General features: G+C 42.8%; 1 protein-coding gene across 1 annotated transcript in view; it reads right to left on the bottom strand.

Annotated features, from left to right (window-relative positions):
• Positions 1 to 18400: 18400 nt before the first annotated feature.
• The window catches only part of AP3B1 (adaptor related protein complex 3 subunit beta 1), a 243083-nt gene continuing 236705 nt past the window's right edge, over positions 18401 to 24778 (bottom strand). Inside the window, exon 27 of the mRNA XM_024563519.3 lies at positions 18401 to 19115. Within this exon, the coding sequence (XP_024419287.2) occupies positions 18962 to 19115 (154 nt within the window). The 3' untranslated portion in view covers positions 18401 to 18961. The remainder of the gene's footprint in view (positions 19116 to 24778) is intronic.

The following is a 24778-nucleotide window of genomic DNA, read 5'->3' as shown; positions in this document are numbered from 1 at the left end:
ACGGGAGGCTCCTCAGGTTGCTCTATGCTCCTCACCTGCAGTGAAAGCTGACCCTGCCGTGCCCCAAGGGGGCGACTGGCTCTGGCATGGTGTTCTGGGAGACCCCCCTCTTGCCGATGTGGAGTTTCGGTTGGGCAGAGAGAAGTGGCATCTGGTGGACAGAGGGATGCCAAAGGGGAGGTGCATGGCTGTCCATGGGGGTTGCCAAATGGCAACATTTTATCTAGACGAGCTCTGGACTGCATGCACAGAATACAGAAACAAACGCCAAGCAGCACCGTGTCTGCGGGGGGGTGTGTGTGTGTGTGAGCGTTTTGATTGGTGTTTTGCCTGGCTTCTCCTTCACTATTCAGAAAGCTTGTCTGCTGTTGATGTTTCTGAAATCCAAAAACGGTAAATGAAGCTATGGGATTTATAAAGTAAAATGACCGACATGCTTGGCCAAGATAGGCTCCCACACCAATAGCTTTTAGTTAAATTAGATTAAGGGTAGGGTTAGAGCAAGGATCACAGAATGTAGAAATCACTCAGCAAACACAGAGGCCATAGAGCAAATGCTAGAGAGGTTTGAGTTTATGGAGCTGTCAAATAGGTAAATAAATTCACTTGCTGGGTACCTGCTAGATGCTAAGCATAGAGCAAGTTGACCTATCTAAGTATCTAAGAAAAAGAAGTAGTAATTATACAGAATTGTAATTACAGAAAGAGACAATGCTCTGTTTGGGGCACCTAGGACATCAGCATCAGACCCAGATGCAGTTGCCCAGGATCCCCCATCCCCCAACCGACTTAATCAGGTTGCAGGGGTGGGGACATAAGGGTGAGGTGGAATGGGGTGGGAATCACCCCATTTTAAAACAGCATCTCAAACGATTCTTACCCACACTGAAGGATTGGGATGCTGATTGAGCTAAGTCACCAGGCTTCCTGTTCAGTGACAGAAATTCTATCTCTTGCACTCTGTGTTCTAGTTTTTATTTGTTCCCTACTGTATACATTTCCTATGGCTGCTGTAACAAATTACCACATATTTAGTGGCTTAAAACAAAACAAATTTATTCTCTTACAGTTCTGGAGGTCAGAAGTCCAAAGCCCATTTCACTGGGCTAAAACTAAGGTGTCGGCAGGGTCGGACTCGAGGGGAAAAGCTGTTCCTTGCCATTTCCAGCTGTAAGAGCTGCCTTACTCCTCCCCCTGGGCTCATGGCCTTCCACCCACCCTCACAGCCTTCTGTGCCTCTGCTGCCCCTGCTTCTTCTCATGGCCTTCTTCTCCTCCGTGTCAGCTCCCCTTCTGCTTCCCTCTCATGAGGACACCTCATGAGAGGTGAGGCTTTCTACCAGGGCAATCCAGGGATAACCTCCCCACCTCAAGTCCTCAACTATGCAAAGTCTCTTCTAGCATATAAGAACATCCACAGGTTCCAAGGCTTAGAATATGGATGTCCTTGGGGGTCATTATCCAGCCTACCATACCTACCTAGTCTTGTCAATTTCTTTTTTAAAAGTCAGGCTTATTGAGGTATAATTTACACAGAGTAAATTTCACCCATTTATAAAAGTGCACAGTGGCCCTCGCTGGTGTGGCTCAGTGGATTGAGTGCCAGCCTGCAATCCAAAGGGCCACTGGTTTGATTCCCAGTCAGGGTACATGCCTGGGTTATGTGACAGGTTTCCAATAGGGGGAACTCTTGAGAAACCACACATTGATGTATCTCTCCCTCTCTTTCTCCCTCCCTTCTCTTCTGTATAAAAAATAAATAAAATCTTTTTTTTAACATTTTTTTATTGTTGTTCAAGTACAGTTTTCTGCCTTTCCCCCCCATTCCTAAATAAATAAAATCTTAAAAACAAAACAAAACAAAAAAGAACTCTGGCTGGTGTGGCTCAGTGGATTGTGTTCCAACCTATAGACCAAAGGGTTGCCAGTTTGATTCCCGGTCAGGGCACGTGCCTGGGTTGCAGGCCAGGATCCCAGTATGGGGTGCGTGAGAGGCAACCACACATTGATGTTCCTCTCCCTCTCTTTCTTCCTCCCTTCCCCTCTCTGTCTAAAAAAAGAAAAAAGGAAAAAAAAAGGGTACAGCAATGAGTTTTGACAGGAGTACATTGTTGTGTAACTACCACCACAATCAAGGTACAGAACATTCCATATCTATGTTCACATGCCTCTTTGTAGGGATCTATTCCTGCGCCTACAATCTTGTCTTTTCTAGAATGTCACGTAAATGGAATCATACAGTATGTAGTCGTCTGTGTCTGGTTTCCTTCACTTAGCATGACGTTTTGGAGATTCACCCATGTCATTAATGTGATTCTTTCTATCGCTGAATATGCCTCCATTTCTGTATCTATTAACCAGTTAATAACATTCGGGTTGTTTTCTCTTTGGGGAAATTATGAATAAAGGTGTTATAAATATTTGCTTGAACGCTTTTGTGTGGATCTGTTTTCATTTCTTCTGAATAAATCCCTAGGAGTAGAATTGATGGATTGTGTAATACGCATGTATTTAGCATTTGAAGAAAGTAGCTGTATGATTTTGCCTTCTTACTAGCAGGATATGAGAAAGTTCTAGTTCCTCTCTGTCCTCACCAACACTCAATGTGGTCTTTCCTTTTATGCCAGCAATCTTAGCGGGCATGTGGTAAGATTTTTAGTTTCAATTTGCATTTCCCTGATACTTGATGGTGTTGAACATATTTTTATTCACTGATTAGCTATTTGGTTATCTTCTTTGGTGACATGTCTTTTAAAGTTCTTTTGCCCATTTTTAATTAGTTTATTGATCTTATTATTGAATCATCAAAGTTTTTAATATAGTCTATGTACAAATATTGCTAGGCAAATACTGCTCTTCATCTGTGGCTTATCTTTTCACTTATTAATATCAATGATGTTTTACGTTGAAGATTGGGGTTAAAAACACATCCAAAGTGGGTAATAGAAAACTTTGGGCAAGAAAGCTTTTAAAAAGTAAAACTAAATTAACATGCATACATTCTTAGAACGCAGCTTTGATCTTAGAATTAGTTACTTGAGAAAAAACATCATCTGGATCCCAGACCCCTGGACTACTGTTTTTAATTTCCTGCTATATGACTGAAAATTCCATTTCTTCAGCTGTAATTTTCAAGAGACACAAAACAGCATTTGTTATGCTCTCAACATTTGGCTGGGCAGCAATTGTAAAATGCTAATCGTGGCGCTGAGCTGACATTCCTCAGTGACATTGGCATACCGCAAAAAGCGTTTGGCAGGGTCTGAGGCTATACATATTGAAGTTGTTTATTTATTTTTGTTTAAGAAACAGACAGACAAGTTAATTTCACCTCCATTTGGGACACAGAAAAGAATCAATGTTTGCCAAATAGAAAAACACAAAACTGGTAAAGGGAAAAAAAATTGTATTTTCAAGCTTCTAAAATGGAATTAGAAACAGAGGCGAGGGGAGGACGAGAGTTACCCAAACGACAGCAGCGCGTCCGTCCTGCGATTGCCTTGGCTTTCTACCTGAAATTCTGGCTTCTTAAGAGCTCCCTGGTTGAAGATTCTATCCCACGCTAAGAGCAGAAAGCAACTTCAGAATACCTGGCTGGCATTTTCAATGACTGGGCACTGTTTTAAAAACATTCTGTGACTTGAGATTTGGGGTGAATACTGAAAATTGGAAAGTACAAATTGCTTCCTGCTGGAAATACACCCTTGTTTGAAGAAGGTGTTACAGGGCACAGCCTTATTTTAACACCCTGAACCTCAACACCCTCTGGCCCCCAAGGGAGAAATGTGTAAGTAATGTTCTGAAAACCAGAACCCAAATCCTGGAGGTCAGGGCGCCCGGATCAGAATGGCAGGGGGCCCGACTTGGTAGGAGGGTGGGGAGAGCAGGACCAAGGCCTGCTCTCAGGCCCTTGCCCCAACACTGCTGAAAAGGTGCCCCGAGAGAAATGTTCTCAAACCATCTAATTCTGCCCTCCGTCAGCCTGACAGGGACTTGGAATGCACAACTGGCCCAGAGCTGATTACCTTCAGGTACCGTTAGGTCGAGTTAAAAATTCCATTAGCAGTGCTCAGGCATTGGGAACAGGGGCTCATAGGGGTGGGCTTTTTCTAGGTAACAAGGGAGAAATGGCTTCTCGTTTCATAGTTACTGCAGGGAGAGGACACCGGTTTGTTTACATTCTACAAAGGGGACATGCCTGGGCTCCACAGGCCAGTGGCAGAGGCCAGGAGTCAAAGAGGGAACAGGCTTTTCAGAGCAAAAGCAGGCTGTCCCCTAGCCATCAGGCCAGACAGAAAACGCAGGGCCTCCTCAGAGCAACCTGGCACCAGAGGCCCGCCCAGACGCGGCTGCCAGTCACCGCTCATTTCTCAAATTGTTTTTCATTTTCTCATAATAACCCTCCTCCCTCACCCTAAACCAAACACTGAAATTTTGCCCTCTATTTACCAAGCTCCAAGGCAGGCAATAAAGGTGAGTGCTATTTGCTGCTCTCTGCCTTGCTTTTAATTTTATTCTAGAAGAAAATCAATTAGACCATCAGAGTCCCATCTTCCTTCTTTGAGGCTTTTGGGCTTGAATAGCTCAGAGAAGTACTTCCCCTGGCCTCGATATTTTAATAAATGCTTGATTGTAATGGTTTTAAAAGGAAAAATAAAAAAGAGGAGACATGCGGAGTCAACTCAGAACAAAACTAGGCATTTGAAAGGACTCTTCAGGCTGAGCTGTCTTCCCACACGAGCAGGGCAGCCCCTGATTGCTGACATTGTCTCGGCACCAGGCTCACGTTCCCTGCTTTCTTCCTCATCTGCACACTTACACTGTTCATTAGCTGAGAATGGGACATCCTGGCAGAGCAAGGGACCAACAACGCAGCCACTGGCTGCTGAGGGAACAGCGCTATCTGCCTTACAGTCCTTGTCCTGGGCCTTCCTGGCAGCCCTCACAGGTTCCCCGCGTGTGGCACCAGTTTAGATGGAGGGAGAGGCCTTGGCAGCTAGCATGTGAGCGTCTGGGGGGAGAGGAGAGGGAAGACCCGACCCCCAAACCCTGCACTGAGCAAACACCTGGGGGAGGGGGGCTTTCCACTGACCTCACAGTCAGCCTGAGATCTGGGGACTTCCCATTGTGGTCTGACAGACATTGGCATGGCGGTTTGTGCGCTTAGCTCAACACTGGTCACTACGTGGATGAGGTGTCACGAATGGTTGAAGTGGATGGGGCGCCAAGGTACAGGGGCAGAGAGCCACCCACATGGACACTAAGGAAGCCCTGGGACACCTTTGGAAAAAGCCACATGGGGTGCATTGCAGAGGACCTTGGTGCTGCCAACTTCAAAAAATCAACACACAGCCAACCACCTAAAGGCTGTTCCCAGCCGAGTCCCTGTTTTTGTGCCTCACTCCCCCACCAAGATGTGACCTTGCAGACGTGTCGGTGACTTTGTGGCCCTCATTGTTGTCCATTTGGGCTAGAATGCGTCTGTCTTGAGAAGGTATATGCTGCATGCTTCAAGGAAGAGAGAAGTGGCTAAAGGACAGCAGGCGGCAGTGCTGGGAATCCTGTTTGCTCCTGATGCGGCTGTGAGCGGAGTTTTGAGAAGAGAACACTGAGCCACATGCTTGGGTCTGCAAAGGACAGGAGAGGGTCCTCCAGGCCCGAGAGGGTGTAGGGTGGGTCAGGAGTGGGGGAGTTAGCCCCAGCCCAGCTAGCTTGCCTTCAGCTTTGTTCCCAGCCCCCTGGAGACACGGTGGGAAGCCCTCAGATGGCTCTTGGCCTTCTCCTCTGCCATGGTCCGTCTCTGCCCTGCATTGCAAGGCCGGTCTGGGCAGTGATGAGGCAGAAGGGTCTCTACGTTTTTAGGTGGAAATGTGCACTGACGATCACCACAGATATTGCCCATAGAGTGGACCACCTCTCAGCCAGAGCAGTGCCCCTGACAGGGAGGAGGAGCCCCCTTTCCGCCGCCGCACACTTGGTCTTCGTTAACTGATGGTGGGACCCTGCCCCCATCTACCGCTTCCTTGGCTGTGGTCCCCACCTACCCGAATGTGGTGTGGGGTTTATGAAGGTTGTTTTTGGTTTTCCTTTCTTCTTGAATATGGGGCTTTTTGAATACTCGGGGTTACTGGCATAAAAGGTGCCATGCTTTCTGTGGGACAACTGTGCTGAGCCAGAGACCTGCAGGTGGCACCTTTCCTCCCACTGGACACCCCCATTTACATCATAGCCCCACCCCCACGCCAAGTGATTAACAGTCTACAACGTGCTCCTCTTTGCTGCCACGAGCTGTGTGCAATTGTGGTCACAGACAATCAGATTAAATGTCCTATCACCCAGCATTGATCAGATTAGCAACCTTGTGACTATTTATTAATTGCATTTTCTCAACTCAATACCAAGTGCATTGTTTGTGGCATAAAAAAGTAAATACGAATAGGATATTTGTTACATTTTAAAATGAACTATCTACTATCTTTTCAAAACAGGGTATATAAGAGAATAGGTAGGTTAATGCAACGTTAATTTTCCTGGCTCAAAATAGTTAAACTAGGAAATTTCCCAAGAGTCATTTAATTTCTGTAGAAGGCCTTTCAGGGTTCCAGTTTCTTCAGTGCTCAGGGAACTACTCTCTTCTTTGCTGAGTTTGGGGGGATGGGGGGAGCCCTGGGGATACCCTTTTGTGAGGTACCTGTCACAAAGGGCAGGCACAAACACTTAAGGCCAAAAGGAAATCAGGTTATTTCTGTAAATGACCAGAGAAATCTCAATTATTGTCCAGGGATGACATACGGTAGGAAGAAGAACTTACCACGGGCAGTGCCGCTGGGGAGAACGAGCTCTGGAGGCTGGCGAAGTGCCCTGGTGGGATGCGGTGCCCTGCTCGGAGATGCTGAGTCAGTCCAGGCAGAGGGTTTTCTCAGACGTGCCTGGAGGCCATGCAGAGCTGGCCCAGCCAGGAGGGGACCAAACCAGGGGCTCACTGCTCTGAGTTCCAAGTACCCTCATGTGTGAAATTTGGATGAAAGCAGCCCTTTGCATACCCAACTACTGTGAAGATACAAGGAGAAAACACAGGTTAAAGAATGATTAGCCTAAGACCAAACACAGGACGTTCTCCATCTGTGGAAGATAATTTTAAAAAAGAGAGATAATAAGCGTGAATCTACTGCTTTTTTCTTTCTCACTTAGCTATTTTCCACATATCTTTATTATTTACTTTTCATGGGCTGTGAATCTCGCAGGAGCATAAATCCTTTCCAGCAGACTTAATTGGGGTGGTAAAAAGGCAGAAATCCTAAGAAAAAGTAATTGCTGTGGCCGTGGAAAAGTGGGGTAAACAGTTCACAGACAGAAAGGCTCCAATGTTTGTTATTCCATGAAAACCTGCCTCCTTTATAAGCTACAGCAATACCCCAATAGGTGGGTTAAATGCACCCTCAGAGAAATTTTAAGTTGTGTTATTACTGTTATAATCTGTGGGCTCTTCCAATATGGAAATGTCAGTAGAAAAATAGGGGCCCATCTGAGAAACTCATCTCATAGGCAATTTGGGGGCAAATATACATATATACACATGCACACTCATATGCATATACTATATATATGTATAACATATAATTTATATAGTTTAGCACTAAACTGTATTTGCGTAACACCTAAGAACATGTCCATTTAATTTCAACCAACGGGTTATGGGGATCATCAAAAATCAAACACAATAAAGAGGAATAATATTTATGGCATTTTAAAGCCTATCCTATTATTGGTTAGTGCTCCCCTCAATTGTTTAACTGCAATTGGTTCCACTTTCTCAGTGTGGATGATTTTTATACATCTGAGTTAAAAAATAATGCTGCTTGCAAGTGAAAAGTTAAAGACCAAGACAAGGCCTATTAGAATAACATTATACCTTTTTATTCCCTGTACTTATTTTGTCAATTACTAATTATTTCCCTTTTCCTATGCAACAAAATAGAAGCCATAAAATCTTTGATTTAATGAAAACTTTCCTACCAAATAGGTCTTCCACCTCTGCTGAAGGCTTGTAGGTAATTTATCTACCTCAGCAGGCAATGACCTTTTGTGAATCATGAGTCATTCCTCACTCCTAATGAGATGGATCCAGATGCCTTCCCACCCTCTGCACGGCCCCCTCCCTCCTCCATCCAGCAGAGGCCGTGCTGCACCTGCCCCCCCAACTTCTCTGAAGTGGGCTGTAATTAGTCCCTGCGCAGTGAGCCCGCTCAGGAGCGAAGCCCCCTCCTCTTCATGCTCTTTCCTTGAGTTGGCTGAACATTGAATGTTCCCTAAACAGCTCTGAGGAGAAGGGGGTGAGTGATGGGAGAGGCCACGAAGCCTCATTGTTGTCTGGGAAGCAGGGATAAGTTCCTGGTGCTTCCGGAGGCGTCACTCCTCCTCCTCCCGAACAGTCGTGGAGAAAGAACCGGGCGCTGCGAGGCTCAGCAGCACAGAGCTGTGCGCGCTGGGAGGCAGCCCACGTTCCTGAGGTCCCCGGGCGGCTTTTACCGAGTAGATGATGATGTGTACATGTATTTGTAAACTGTATATACATATTGCGACTGTATATTATATACCTGTATATTACACACATGTATTGACTACTTAGTGTAGTATAATTATATACGTGGGACATTAGTTATATATTTTACTGTACGTGCATCACAAAACAAATACAACGAGAAGAAAAGTGAGATAGATAATAAAGGTGAATATAGGTTTTTAACAATTTTTCCCTGTTCACTTCTGGATCTTCTTACAAATCTTTCTGCTTTCTGGGGGTCCAGAGAGAGAAGAATGGCATGTGTTTGCTCTGGTTCAAAGTGGATCGCTACACGGCCCTAAGTAACAGAGCTGGGGGGCCCAGGGCCTCGGGCCAGGCCCCCTCCCATCACACGGTGCTGCCCTCACGCGTCGGGGTGAAGGGGTGAGGTCAGTCCCCGAAAGACCAGCTCGTTGCCCTCACCCCACCGCCTGCCATGTTTTTCGTGCTATGCTTCCCACTCATGGGCGAAGTTGCTGCTGGGAGGGTGAAATGTTTGCACACAAACAGCTCTGGAATTTCTTCCTGAATGTTTGATGAATCTGTCTTCACAACCGGTGGACAAAGGTGGAGGGTCTGGGAGCAAAGCTGCCGGCTGAGGAGGAGCTCGCACGGCCCTTTCAGGAGGCGGGTGCAGGCTACTCCAGTCCGGCCGCAAATTCCAGACTGCGGTGAGAGGGCTGCGGGGTCACACCGGGGAGAGCTTCTCGTTCTCCCCGAAAGGTCAGAAAGAAGGTGGAGGTCGTCTCTCGCAGCCGCCTCCACCACCCGGATGGAGAAGATGTGAACACCGCGGATGGAGAAGCCACTGGAGTGCGTGGAGGGAGCGCGGGGCAAGGTCAGCCCAAACATCACGCCTGACTGCGACGGCTTCTTGCTGCCTCGTCTGTGTAGCATAATAAATAGTTGAAAATACTTGGCAAATCAAAATGCACAGAAAACCAAACTTTGAAATGTTTATTTAGTGTTTGATAAATTAATGTGCATTCATATAATTAATTAAATGAGGATACCTTTAAATTATTTTAAATGCATGAGGTTGAACAGACTCTACATGCTAATTTTACAGACAAAATTACATTTTTTTTCAGGGGGGAAAAAAGGAACCTAATTCCTCCTAATAGGATACTTCCTCATAAGATCTAGATATTATTAAATTCCAATAAAACAAACAGAGTCATGGGCAAAGAAATTGTGGGGTTTTAAAAAATAACTTATTAAAAAAATATAATTCTTTGATAACTTTTGCATTTGAAATAAACTACCAAGAATACTAAACACTTGAACCTATGTTTCAGGGAGATAATTTTCTAAAAAAAAATAAGTTTCTTTCCAGGTGGATGATTGTGCTTACTCACACGTCTGGGTGAGGCTGGCGAGCACAGCCTGCCAATGGCAGCTCCTGGATTCGACACTTTTCTGTGTCGGCTGTGGGATTTCTGCCCTAAATCTGTCAGGACAGCCCTCTGGCCACTTCTGCAAAAACCCTTGGGGACAAAATTTATTGTTATGCCTCAATAGCTTTTTGTTCACCTCCAAAACAGGGGTCCTGGGTCACATTAACGATCGTAGGGAGACAAAATGCTATCTCTATATTTTATTAAACAGTTCTCTTAATAATTAATCAAATGTGAAAATTATTTTCCATCACTCTGACACTAAGGTTAACGTGTTCGGATTTTTTTTTCCTCAGCCTGTTTCTTTTCCTTCTAAATTGCCCTCGGTGGGTTCCCTCAGCTACCAAGCAAGTGAGTGGAGAAAGGCCAATTTATGGCTTGGCTTTTTAAACCATAATCACCCCTCTGGGCTTCTACTGGAGAAGGGTCGGGGGTTTTGTCGGTTGTCAGATAAACACCTGAGAAAATGTGTTCTCAGATCCCCCAAATCCATAGTGGGGCCACGATACCGTGGACAGGAAGAGCTCCGCGGACGTTCCCCTGGAGCCCCAGCATGGCGTGCTGCCTCCACCAGGAGATGGCATCATTGGAATATAAAGACATGGCTCCAAGTTTCTGTGTTTTGGGGAGAACATGTCTTAATAAAAGACTTGCTTTGTTCATCCGTGGAAGGGCAAGAAGAGGACACTGTCTCTCTGAGTTGCTAGCCCCAAGTTCCACGTGCAGACATCGGCGTGGCCTTGGCACTGTTTACAGCCTCCAGCAAGACCCTGTGCGGAGACTGGTGGTGTCTTCCAGAGCAGGGCCCTGGCCACTGAGAGATTAATACCAGACTGGGGACAGTGCTAGGGAAATGCACAGCAAGCAGTTCTTCTGACCTTTCCTTACTGAAAGGTCAGAGAGAAATCAGAGGTGGTCTTTTGCTGCTCCCTTCATCCAGGGGCATTCTGCCTGGACAAGAAGTGCACCTTGCAAATGTCGGACCAGGAGGTGTGTGCCGGGGGAACATGGAGTTGGGCTTGCATTAGGAGAGGGGCTCCGAGGGGTGTCTGGGGAGAACGAGGCTGTGTATGTGCACGGCTGAAGCTACCAAACCAGGCGATGCAAAAGCCAAGTGGGCAACGGAATGGTTTAGAAACGCACGGAAGAGCAATGACTGCTGGCAGCAGCGTCGATATTCTCCCTCTGAGCACTAATTACATTATTAAGCAAACAGACCAACACAGGGTCTGCGGGACGGAAACACATATTTAGGATCCAGTCACTCTCCACTTGGCTGTAAATGACCCTGTGAGACACACAGTTCTTTCCAAACAAAGTGGGCACTCTCCTTAACTTCTCTTTACTTTCCAAGTGTGAGAAAGGGAGGCCATTTCCACTCTGGCCATGCTTGGAGAAGCTGGCCTCTGTACGTTCAGTGCCACCTGGCTCTATCCACTGTTTCTGAGGCTGGTGGTCAGAGCAGCCACCATCTCCCCAGGAGATGTGGGAGTCAGGAGACACAAGGAATGGTTTCCAGGAGGGGCAACATGCATTATCTTGTCTACAAATAGGGTGCACTTGCTAATCAGAACTTTGCCATACGGAAGAACCCAAAGCTCCTGTGCTGTAGCTAAGTCCAGTCTAAAGAGGCGGGTGTAGACACAGGGTTAGGAGAACCCAGGAACAACATGGAAAGGATTTGTATGCAATGGGAATAAATCTGTTTTAAAAAAAAGTCTAAGAGGAGCTTGCAGAAGGAAATGTGCAGCAGGCTGAGCCAGCCGGGTGAATGGCAGAGAGAATAGAGGCTATTTGAATACTGATGTGGCCCTCACTTTCTTCCATTTCCATTAATGACATGCTCATCAAGGGCAAACAATGGGACCGGCTGCCGGCGCCTGTCACAGTGTGTGGGTGCTGGGATGCCAGGCTGTCATCCCAGGGCTGCATTTAGAGACCCGCACGCTAATAAGAAGTGCTCTGTGCCGTCAATGCAGACAGGTGCTTCCGCGGCTGGGACATGCTCCATTCCCTTCCCCCTGAAACCCTCCTCTCCCAGCCCCCCTGACAGATACCATGAAATGCACAAATTAACAGCCCCATCATGTTGGGCTGCTGCTGCCTGCGGTGAAAGCAGAAAATCAAGTTGTCACCCAGGGTGCAGTGATAAAGCCACAGCCTCATTTCTCTGTTGGTGCCCTGTAATAGCAAATGCCAGACAGCTGGATGGATGGGAGGCTTTAGATTAAGGCCTTGATGCACTCTGGCCAGAGAATTAGTCGTCGCTGTTTCCATGTAGATATTCCGCTCAACACAAACATCTGGAGAAAGCAAAGTTTCCTAGAGCAGACATGCCATTTGCTGCTTCTGGGATCAAAGAGAACAACCCAAAGTGAGTGGTATTTCTTAAGAAACAGAAACAAAAACAAAACAACACTAAATGTGCAACTCTAAATTTTATTAGAACTTTATCAAGGACTTCGAGCCAGGTGAAGGTTAACAAGTTAGCAGAGTCCGGTGCCAAGACCAATCCAGACCCAGAGGAAACTTCCTGGGACCACAAAGTCTGGAGCTACTTCCGCCCCATCCAGCAAGTCCTCCCTTTCTTGGTAGCAAGAACTTGTGCTTTGGCATGTTCAGGCTCCATTGAGTAGCCTGCCTAGAGCTGTCCCCAACCCCAGACCTCCCCACTCCTCACTATGTAGATGGAGGTTGCCTCTTAGAAGTAATAGATACAACTCGCCCTGCCCTCCTGACACCACAGCTGGTTGCTCTAGGTGTCCGTGGCCCGGCCCGGCCTGGGCCAACAGGGCCAACAGGGCCAAGGGTGCCAAAGGCAAGAAATGGAGGGGCCTGAGCCCTTCAGACTCTGAGGAGTTTAATGACATAATGGCCTGAGAACTTCAACATAAAACAGGAAGAGCAACTAAGGAAACTTACAACATAAAACCCCCCTCCTGTCATTTTTATAGTGACAGTAAAACACTTTATTGAATTTATGAGCTACATAATGACTATGAAGAATGTAACTTGAATTAGAACCAACTCGGAAGTATAGTATCAACTATAAACCCTTTTCTATTACCCCATCCCTTCGGCTTTTTCTGTCCTCTTCCTTTTAACCAAGGGACACTGCGCTCCGCAGAAGTACGCCTGAGACAGAGTTCACAACTGGCTAATAAATCTTGACTCTTCCTCCAAAGCGCCACAGCAGACACTTCCAGGGGTATGACACTCTCTGGGGGTGACCATTCCCTCTCAAAGCCTCCGAGCCATTAAAATACATTTTAGAAAAGAAACCAGTTTGTCTTTTCTTTGCATAAAGCCTGTCAAATCAAGAGGATCTCTGGGGATATACATCAGGTATTTCAATATCTGTAACTCCACATTGCAATGGCCTTCCCAAAATAGAAACTATAACCCCTTAGAAGCTTATGAAAAGCATCCTCAGCCAAGGATCCTGTACATGTAGGGGGGTGGGGGGGTGGTCAGGTGTCTGATGCCTGGGGCGTGGGGGAGGGGATGCAGATCGCTGGGCTAAGTAAGCAGCGTGCTAGGCTGTGTTTTCTGTTTCCATTTTACTCTCTGAGTCTTCCCATTCCCCAAGGCTTTTTCTGGAGGTGTAATAAAATAAAATGGGTGAAACAAAGCCATAAGCCAGTTAAGTCTGAAAGACATGTCATCTCATCTAAAAGGAAGAAACGGACCATTTCCATGCCTGAGGCTGACAGCAACGCCTGAGCTGGCAATAGTGCTATTCCATTTGATTTATAGAATAATGGGGTGACAAATGATGACAAAAATAAACTTTTACTGCACTGAACTGCTCCTTTATTTATGAAATTTGGCCAAGTAGTGAAATCTTTTATCTGCAAGTTGTAACACGGAGTGGGAACGAGCGATTATGGTGTGGTAATAGTGATCCGGCGACGGAGGCTGAGTCAGTGGGAAATGGATTGAGGTAAAATAACTACCGCACCATGATAAATGTGAACAGCGCTTTGCTGACAGATGATCTAACAGGTGTTCATAACAACTATATAAGAGGATTTATTTATGACCAGCCACAGCCGCCGCACTGTAAATCAACCCCAGCAGCTGCACACCGCTGAAACCAAGTCCCTGATGGAGGAGCTGTGCAGGAGCCCAAAGAACACAATTCACTCCAGAATCTTAATCATCAAATAACATTTTTTTAGGTAATTACACCACAGCACAGAAATCATAATTACTTCCAATTAGAAAACTGAGCTGTCCATAACTTTGTTTACAAAATATTTTTCTGGAGGCCCTATGGCTTTGTGAGGCCTGTGCACTGCGGAGGCTCCGGGGTCAAGGAGAGCGAGCCTGTGGGTGATGCCAGTAGGAGGCCCTCTCACGGCGATGTCATTTGTCAAGGCTCAAAGGCCAAGCTTTACATTGGGAGGGTATTTGGTTCCCCCAAGCTGCCACTCCGCCCTCTCCTCGGCAGCGTGTTTGAGTCCATGACACACTCTTGGTTGTCACTCCTCCCTTGACAGCCAGTTTACTGACAGAAGGGACATGGATACAAAAAAGAAATAATTAGAAATGGGCATTTAAGGTTAGGCTGAGGCCCACCTTCATGTAGCGTTTCCTATTTACTCTACAAAGGCAGAAAGTAACACTTTTCTCTTTGCAGGCCATGGCCTTAGTGATTCCTTCCTGTTATCCATGCAGACGGTAGATGCTACCAGAAAACAAGAGTCCTCATTCATCACGTTGTTTCAAAACAGAACGAAACACACAGCATGGTTCTCACACGGGGTGAGTAGATGCTCTTTCGTGGGGGAAATCAGGATCTCCGTTGGGGTATGATCTGAGAGTTATTTTCTCTTCCTTCCCTCTCTCCCATATGCTGACACTTTCCTCTCCCCTTCCCGGCCAGGTAATGAGAAGGGTGGACAAGGAGAGGCTTCTTCCCTGTTCTCTCCATGTGCCCTTGTAGCATCTGCAGTCTTCAAGGGCTGACAGGACTGAGCCCACTGGCAGCCGTGCATACTGATTAAGTTTCTAAATACCTCTAGGTCTCAGAATAAAGATGCTTCTACTTTTAAGCCTGGACATTCGATGTCTCTGGCCCTCAAATTGTAGATGAGAAACCAGTGTCTTAGAATGTCATTAAAGACAGGTTTGAGTCCACAGTAATGATTCCACATTTGAGACCTGAAGTTTGCATAATTACTGTTACGAATTACATGTATACGTAAGACTGGCTCACGAGAAACACGAACATGAAATTAAAAATTTCAGGATCACTTCAACTCATAATCTCTTAACCAATATCCAGTTATCAATGGAATTTCATATTCTTTAGCTGCTCTGACTGTAAGTCCAAAAAGACTGATTTTAGAACCTTCAACGGCATAGGAAATAATTGAAACTCTCAAAGAAAAATATCTAAAATTGGCTTACAAGCAGGACAGTTAAACCAATAAAGCCTTTTTCTCCTGATCTCTAATTCAATGATCCCCAACCTTTTTTTCCTGCCTCTATACTGTTTACAAGTGCAGCGTAGCCCCACCTGTAGCATCCCAACATTCATTTATCCTGTAATCTACTGCAGACCACTGAGGAGAGGGTTGGGGCATGGCTACAGAAGGGGGGGGGAGGGAGGGAGGGAGGGAGAGAGTGGGGAGAAAGGGAAAAAGGGAGGGAGAGAGACTATGTGAGATGGGAAGGAGAAATGAGGGCAAGGATAGGAAAGGACACACAACTTTTTGGTGTTTTCTGGACAAATATATTTAAAAAACATTTTGAGATACAGCCTTAGTTGAGACCAATATACTCTTCCTTCCCCTACTCCTGGAAACCGTTTTCTAAATGCCACCCTACTTCTAAGACCTACATAGCTTCTTCATCTGCTAAAACTTCTCATACATCGCTAACCCGATAACTTCTCGCCCTACACGCAACAGCTCTTCCTGCTGTGACGTGACAATTAATCATGTAACTGCTTCACAGTGTTTCCCAGAAACCACGTCAGCTTTCAAACGGCTATGTTCCATGTTTGCTGGTCAAGTGATCATATGAAATCTAACACATTTTCCCTCAAAAACCAAGTACACACAGTCATTAACGTTCAGGTCATATCTTAAAATTCTTCTTATTCCAAACACAGGTGAAAATTGGTAGAAAAATACGAAGTAATGCTGCCAAAATAGGAAGAGAGTACTGCATTTATTTAGTTGTACCGAATACCTGTCAGTAAGTCACATAAATAAAGGAGACATAGTGTGTGCAGATTAAAAAAAAAATCTTCTGGTCCATCTAAGGGCATATTTTCCTGTTAAACACAATTTCCATTCATTTGGGAGTAAAACATTATCATAAACTGGATTTTTTTTTTGTTCCTCTAAAAATCTCAAGAAGAGAGTAAAAGCGATGAAAACTTCCTGAGGTTAACTGGTCAAGTTCTAAGGCAGAATGTGGAGAAAAAGAATTAAAAAAAAATAAGCAAGCACGTGATCAGAGGAAAGTAATTGTCTTTCAATGAACCGACCTTCAGTTGATCAAGAACAAAAGCAGTGTGCACCCAGTGGTGGGCTGGTCTGCCCCGGCCACCTGTGAGAGGAGAGCGGAGGTGGAAGTGAAGAGATGGGTTCGGCAAGTCTCTGGAGGCTGTTTAAAGCTGTTGGACTTGGCACCTGAAGCGAGTGGGGTAGGGGGGAGGTGAGTCTGTGTTAGTATGTAAGCCAAATGTTTGCAAACCGGGCATCACTAACTCAGCAAACTCCACAGTGCCATTTCTTTATCACCAATTGGACTGTAGATTTCTTGGGGGAATAGAGCGTATCTTCTATTTTACTGTAGCCCTGACAAGGGTTAGTGAAGTTCTTCATCTTCCGCAGTGGATGCAGTCTTTAAATAATAAGGGTCTGTTAATTTTATAAGATGGGGATCCCCATTCTTATGTGAAAAGAGTTTTCTACCTTTAAAACATGTTCCCTATAGTATCGAAAAGATTACAGAGAGGGAACAAAAAAGGTGACAGGCCTTAGGTTTACCTTTAGCTGGTCCAACTTTTTTTTTTTAATCTCTCCTTACATTATTCATCATTCCAGATGGTCTTCTTTCTCTACGAGTAACTTCTCAATTCTTAACAGCAGAAACACAGGTTAGAGGGGCAAACTTTTTGTAAGCTATGATAAAGTTACTTAAATGTTTACAAATATTGGGTTAGCCAAAAAGTTCATTTAGTTTTTTCCATAAGATGGTTCTAGTAGCACTTAGTTGTCTTTGACTTCTTTTGAAACGATTTTGTTAGATCGTATTGTGACAGCTGTCACATCATGTGCATTAAAAAACAAAAAAAGTATCAAAATTGGTGAATTTTTTGTGCAGCCATTTTAATATTGGAGGTGGAAGAAAATAAGCAACATTTTCAGTATATTATAACAGCTTTATTATTTCAAGAAATGTAAAAACACAACTGAAATGCAAAAAGAAAGATTTACGCAGTGCATGGAGAAGGTTCTGTGACTGTGTCACGAGTGGTTTGCGAAGTTTTGTGCTGGAGGTTTCTCTTTGAACGATGCTCTACGGTCAGGCAGACAGACCAGTGGAAGATGATAGGGCTCACATCAAGACAGTAACTGAAAACAATCAGTGTTACACCACATGGGAGAGAGTCGACATACTCAAAGTATCCAAATCAATGAAGTTATTGGTGAAAATGAAAAATGTGCCTTTTATTTTATAGAAAAAACTAAACGGACATTTTGGCCAGCCCAATAGTTATTAAGAAGGGCACACATCCAATTTTAATTTGATAAATTCTTTATCGTCTCTTTAGAATAAAAACAATGTCCTTATCTTATAATAAATAAAGCAAATCTATTGATACTAAAAATGAGGCTCAGTCTGAAATATACAACGAGAGCCATTCTTCAAAATTGGTGTACATAAAATGTCCCATTAAGTGGACATTAAAATGAAAAAATATAGCTAGAATTAAGAATTCAACATTGACTAACTCGACTCAATGGAACAATTTAAAGATAATCATGGGTTATGACAAAGTTAAAGGAAATATGAGACAAAGGAATTCTGAATCATTGTATAAAAAAACCCAGAAAACTCAAACCTGAAACTTGGGACTTTGGTCATTTTTCTAACTTCACTTATGTGAAAAATATTTTAATGATATTAAGCTATTGATATTAAAGTGGTGTCAACTGTTAGCATACTACATTATACTATTGATATAATAAAGATTTTAAATCTAAGTTAGCAGCCAAAAATATTATCTTAAGCAAAAGTAAACCTATAACACAATTGGAAAATCTACCTGGTTTGAAAGTGGTTTTTCTTTCACTAAACCCGATTGCTTCTCTGCATAATATACAACACTCAAAATATTTACTGTAGGGCAAAGAAAACTCCGCACATAAACTTTAGGATTATAAGTAATTCCCCATTAAAAATACAAAGACAAATGCTCTTCATATGCTAGTTTATTCATCTTATTATTCAGAGATAATTTCATGATGGCTGATTACAATACCAGGAAGTTCATAGAACAAAATTTTGCACAAATTTTGTTGTTTTGGCATTTAATTCTAAAAAGTATGCTAACCCATTCTTATACGCCAAGCTGAGAGGCCATTTAGACTATTTCTAGGATAATTTTTGCTTACTGCAGGAGGGAGGGTGATTCCCAATAAATTTTAAATTTCCAACTCACGTCCATCATTGTTGAAAAAGAGAAGGAAGACAGGAAGGACAGAAAAAGCAGTAGGATAGAGAAAATGCCACATGGATTCAAGAGTTGAGATACCTGACAACAAAATGTATGTTCTTTGGTTAGCAAAGCGAAGAGGGAAAGGGCTGCACACAGGATAGATACACACTAGCATTCTACAGCAGGAGACAAGAATGTCAAGAGTGTGTTCTCCCCCCACTGCCAGATGGAAGGGCTATTATTATAAATGAAAGGCAGCAGTGGTGGATGCCAGGCACTTTTGTTGTGTGCCAGATTCTGAAGTCCAGATGTAAGCAGGTTACCCCTGGGACAGGACGGGCTTTAGCTCCCGCAGCAGAACCGAGCCAATCACAGTTCTCTCAGTGTTTATGATGAGCTGTGCGGTGGAGCCTTCCTTGAGTTCCACTGTGACTAGCATCAATGACCCACTGTGCACAGTTTTAGCTGCAAACCTGTGAGAAAAAAAAGAGAGAGAGACCTTTTATCATGAGGGGGGACAAGGAGACAGCATACATTCAAATAGATTTAAAATAACTCTTTTTTCCTCAATAATGTACTACAGGTTCCCTACTGCCAAAAACACAAGGCCAAGCGTTCTTCTGAAAAACACAATGAACTGCCCAGCACCATGCTTACCACAGCAGGTAATTTTGGTGCATCTTTAGAACAGAACCAGAAAAGGAAGTCTATTTTACTCATTAGCTGAACAACAGATGCACGTGAATAATTCTCCATTTCTACAAATTGAGAATCATTCATTTATTTGATAATTTAACATTTTACCATGCATAGGGTCATTTAAAATAAACCACATTTTTATTTTTAAACATGTTAAAAAAAGATACCTTTCTCAAAGAGCTTGAAATTTTAATTCCTTATATCTGAAAATGATTACACAAAAGTTAGATAATTTAACATGTATTATAAAACTCCTAAGTTTCAATGAATTCGCACATGTTGCAATATTCAAATTCAATCTCTAATCTTGATGACGTAACAAAATCACGTAAGAGTCAGGTGTAGTATCACACCCCCTTCCTCTGACGTTTTTTTAAATGTTCAGGCCATTAGATCCTTCTTTTTGCTTTAGAATACAGGAAACTTGAGATCTAAGGTTCCATTACTAAATTCCAAGACATGAAGAACCTACTAATTACATGGAATTAAAAGCAAAACTAGCCTTTTAAGCACTGCAATGGACTGAACAGCCGTTGGAGGCACAATGAACTTGTGTCAATCCCGCTAATTCATTCTGCACGCACAGTTGAGCCCCAGAGACGCGGAGGAAGAGGACGGGGCACTCCTGGGCCTCCATCTTCCGCATGGTGCATGTTCCAGACATTTTGGGGGGGAAGGGATTCGATTGCAGGGATGACTGGAGAAAAACAAAGTTGCTGCACATGAGCTTTTGAAAACACTAACAAGTGTAGAGCAGGTCTGTGACCTGCTGTGACCCCACTTTGCAGGGCCAATCCCCTTTCCCCTTTCTGTGTGACACGTGTCTGAATCCGAGCCATCTGCCTCAATTTGCGCAACATCTTCAGCCACAATGGCACCCAGTTAGGCCTGACAACAGCTCACAATACATAAAAATGAAACTGCCGTGCTGTCAGCACGCTGAGGTCTATTCAAGAGCAAACCAACTGGTCAGTGTCTCATGTCTGACAATTAGCGTGGGCTCTGAGCAGGGCCCACCGAGTCCGCAGGGATCTGTTTAATTACCATCAACATAAAAGAGGGAGTTTATCAGGAGACACTCAGAAAAACTTCACACCCGACTTAATTAAAATATTAGCCACTTAAGCAGGAAGCAGATTCTGTTTAAATGAAAATTTCTTTTTTGAGCGTTTTTTTTTTTTTTTAAATGACATCAAGATCTCATTACACATCAGATTCTTTTTTCTCTTTTTGAAACCTAACAAGCTGTTTTTGGCCAAAAAAGAATCATGAAAATTCAGTTTTCCAGTAATAGTTAGAATACTGCATCAAAAGCAAAACAAAAATGCTAATATTTTCAATTCAAAATATTATCAACACCTTTAAGTTGAGTTTTAAAATGGTAGCTAATGGGTCGTTGATTAAATATATTAGAAACTTCCCCGGTCCTTTATTTGTGTGTTCTCTCCAAACACACTGAGACTTGTAAGGAATCAGACAAAGCAGTTTTTCTACTGAGGGAAGCAACTGTAACTGTAGTTTGAGAACAGAAATGATACCAGTGTTTTAAAAGAGGTTTTATAAAGCTCTTAACACGCATATCCATCTGCTCTTCAGTCACCCACATAATACATTAGGAACAGGGCACCTCAGTTTCATCTTTGAGACCATACGAAGATCACAAGCCCCCCAAAGGACCCCTCTTTTCTATTACCCTTGGAGGTTTATGCATGTCTTTTGTCTAAGTATTGGAGGTTCTATGCTTTGGGAGAATCCCGTTTCTGTGCTTCTGTTAAACCTGCCACCAAATGATACTAGGTGGCTCCACTGTCCCACTCTTTTATGGAACTTTCCCCACAGATTTGGTCATCACCAAATATTTCAGCAGTGGCCCCCATTTCTGACAGGGTTGTAATTATGTAAACCATAGTCTTATTAGTCCCTTTATTTACTTAACACTCTGTGTCTTGGGACCACAGAGAAGGAGATTATGTCTGAATAGGAACACAAAAGCACTGTTGTTTGAATTTCAGGGTGACACAGCCTCAAGGCACACTTTACCTCCTTTCTATTGAAAACTGAGTCCATGCTAGAATAATACAAACTCAGGAGTCATAAATGTCAAATTTGATGTGGGTCTGATTACAAAGATTAAAATTAGCATTTTGTACATGTTTCAGAAATCCCATTCCCACAAAATTCTCAAAACTGTAAAGAAGAGGGGCATGGAAGAAAGGACGTATTTGCTTACACCGCAGTGGAAACATGCTGAACAAATCATCCGAGCAGTAAAATCTGTTAGCTGGCACAAAAGCTACTGCCTTTTAACTAGGTCTCTCTGTTCCAGTGGGCACAAATGGTGGGAGCGAGGCTTTATAGAAGGTTAGAAGATCAGATGTTCTCACACTCTTGTTTCATAGTTCAAAGGATATATCTAATTGGAACACAGCATGATCACAATTGGTTTGCTTTGGTCCATGGAAAACAAAAAACACTCCCCCAAATTAAGCCAGTTAGTGAATAACAAACAGCTTGGCTTTTGGGTATAAGAAGCAGTGATTATAAAGACAGCTTGGGTCAAATACTTATAAACTACATTTAATGGATGACATCAGAACCTTTGTACTTGGCCTCAAACTAAGACCACAAAGTGACAAAATTTTTTTAGAAGGCATGTGAAGTTTTTGACCATAATGACAATAGCAGCCACCACTTAGTAAGAGCTTCATGCACTACGTGCTTCCTCGCTTGCGGTGCTTCACTGGAGTCCAGGAGGCAGACCACTCTCTAGGGGAGCGAACTGAGCCCCACAGAAGTTGAGGAAATTGCTCAGGGACGCACAGCTCCTGCATGTTCGAACAGGAGTTCTGAATCCAAGTATTCTAATTCTACATCACACAGATTCTCCTAATATACGCAAAAATGCACTCTTAACATTTGTTTTTTACTAGTCAATGAGTTAAAGAGAATCTGCTTCCTTCTTATTTACCTATTATGAATATAATCTATTACTATTCCCAAAAATTTAAAAAAGGTTTTTCCTTTCAAAAACTGTGCACCAGACTTTGTAGTATTTTGTAATTCAAAGTACCTTGCATGATGCTTTGTCATAACATATTTTAAATTTCTGCCTTTAAAGTTTTAAAATATTTAAAAATCTTCCACCAACCACTCCCTCAAGAGAGACACCAGCAATGAGACATACGACACCCTGCGGTGGGGCAGTGATGGGGGGGGGAGCTGCTGGGAGACTGGCCGACCTCCAACACCAGCAACGCCACAGGCGAGGACAATACGTGGATGACAGTTAAAGATGTATTGCCTACGTACGACGGGCGCCGTGGTATTAAAAGGATCCAGTTTGGTATTTCTCGTAATTCATTTTCATCCTACCACCAAGCACTTGCTGTTTGTAATCAGCAACTGAGAAGATAAACTGTTTGGATATATCTGTATTTCATCTTATTAAAGGTCTCTTTGTTTATTAGCTCTAGCAAATGACATTTAATCTTTGAAGCTAAGAATTCTTGAGATTAAAGAAAAAGACAAAATAAACTGGCTGCCAAACCTAAATGAAAAGTATGAACCACTCTTCAAAAAAAGTTAATTTATCTTAATTTGACAGAATTATGTAAACAACAGGTCAAATAACAAGAAATTTGAACAAATGTATTATCTATGAAAACATGCATTATTTCCTCGTGCACTTAAATCACACTTTTTTTTTTTAGATCAGTGAGAAATTAGCTATGGACTACAAGTGCTCTTTGTCAGGGGGTAAAGAAATCCTACAATTGTTGAAACTGGAATGTTAATAGGACAACATGAATTTAAAAATATCTGAGAGGCTGCATCAACCCTCCAGGGTATTCACAAACAAAATTTTTTACGCAGAATCCTATTTGCTACACTCAGTGCAACAGCTCTAAGACATGCTTTTTCTTCTCTTGGATAGACTTCCTGGTTTCTGATTTTTCTATTCGGAGTTCAATTTTCTCATGTTTTCTGTTCTACTGGTTACCAGAAGCTGTGACAACGGCCCACTCAGGCTAAAACTTTTTTTCTTACTCTGTACATGAAGCCTTCAATTACTGCCTGCTGAAGCAGACAGAATCCTATTAGTAAGAAAGACGACCACAAGATGCAGTGCCCTGCCCTAGCTGTATAAAAATAATTAGTCCAAAGTTGACAAATGTGTAATGAAGTCCCACAATGATTATATGTAAGAAATACTAGTTTGAATAAGCCTCCTAACATCATATACCTAAGCATGGTCATTTGGAGTACTATTTTCCAAAAAAATTAAAATGATAAATCCTTATTACTTTGAGTTAATATAATAGAACATTTTAAACAGGCAGAGAATTTGTGAGCTGTAAAAATTCCATTTTGTTGACTGTAAAATTATATTTTAAACTTAAGCCCATTACACTATTAAATTAATATTGAGAAAAAATTTACATGTAATTCAAGTTTAGAAAATTTATCCAAAGCAATGTATTTTTCCGTTATTTTTAAAAGATCATCCAGCAGTATTGCAGTATTTCCTTTAACATTCTGATAAGAGTTAAAACAAAAGTAAGGTACCATCATAATTTAAAACCCTCTATTTTCTATTCTCATCTTTAGAGATGGTATAAAAAATTATTTCCCACACGATCTGGTCAACAATGCATTCTTTTTCTTTGCACGGGAGAGCTACAAAACCAGAGTGCACCTTCTCAAAGGAGACATGAAACAGCCCAGTTACTCCAGAGCATTTTCGGTTTGTCTGTTTGGTGGGGGTGGGGTGGAATGGGGCCTAACAACAGAAAATTAAATCGTAAAACAAATAAATTCTTACCCCATTGTCTTTGATTCCTTTTTAAAATTGTCAACCCAGAAGGAAAGTCATCAAGAATACCTTTCTTTCATTTTTATAAGAAAATAGTTTTGTATTTCTATTATAAAACTGTTGCATTGTAGAATATTATCTCTCAAATGGTGAAAATAAATAAAACTTAAAGAATTTTTTAAAGCAAAAATCAGCTGTGCAGTTTGGTTATTTCTGAAATATCCAAATGTGCTTTCCGCGTACAAATTAACAGAGGTCCACATTTGTTTTTCAATGAGGTGCTGCTCAGAGCCTGCAGACATCAAAGCAGGCAGAGAGAAAAGCAGTGCTGCCCTCTAGTGGACAGTTCCTCAAACCTTGCGTCCTGTTGGAGATCCCAAATTTGTCCCATTGTAGAAAAGACCGAAACCTCGTACCTTTATATCAACAACTGTTTATACAAAATTCTGTTTAAGACAGATTATCTATGGTGACTACAAGTATCAGTGCTTATAAAATTAGGGCACCAAGACAATAAATGTTATTGTTTTCCATGACGGTCCTTCAAAATTACCCATTATTCAAATATTCCAATGTTACCAGGGAAAAAGAAATAAAACAAAAAAACAAAGACAATAACCCAAA

This window comes from Desmodus rotundus, chromosome 1, assembly GCF_022682495.2.
Source record: "Desmodus rotundus isolate HL8 chromosome 1, HLdesRot8A.1, whole genome shotgun sequence".
Taxonomy (NCBI): Eukaryota; Metazoa; Chordata; class Mammalia; order Chiroptera; family Phyllostomidae; genus Desmodus; species Desmodus rotundus.
This window is presented reverse-complemented; position numbering and strand designations above follow the sequence as displayed.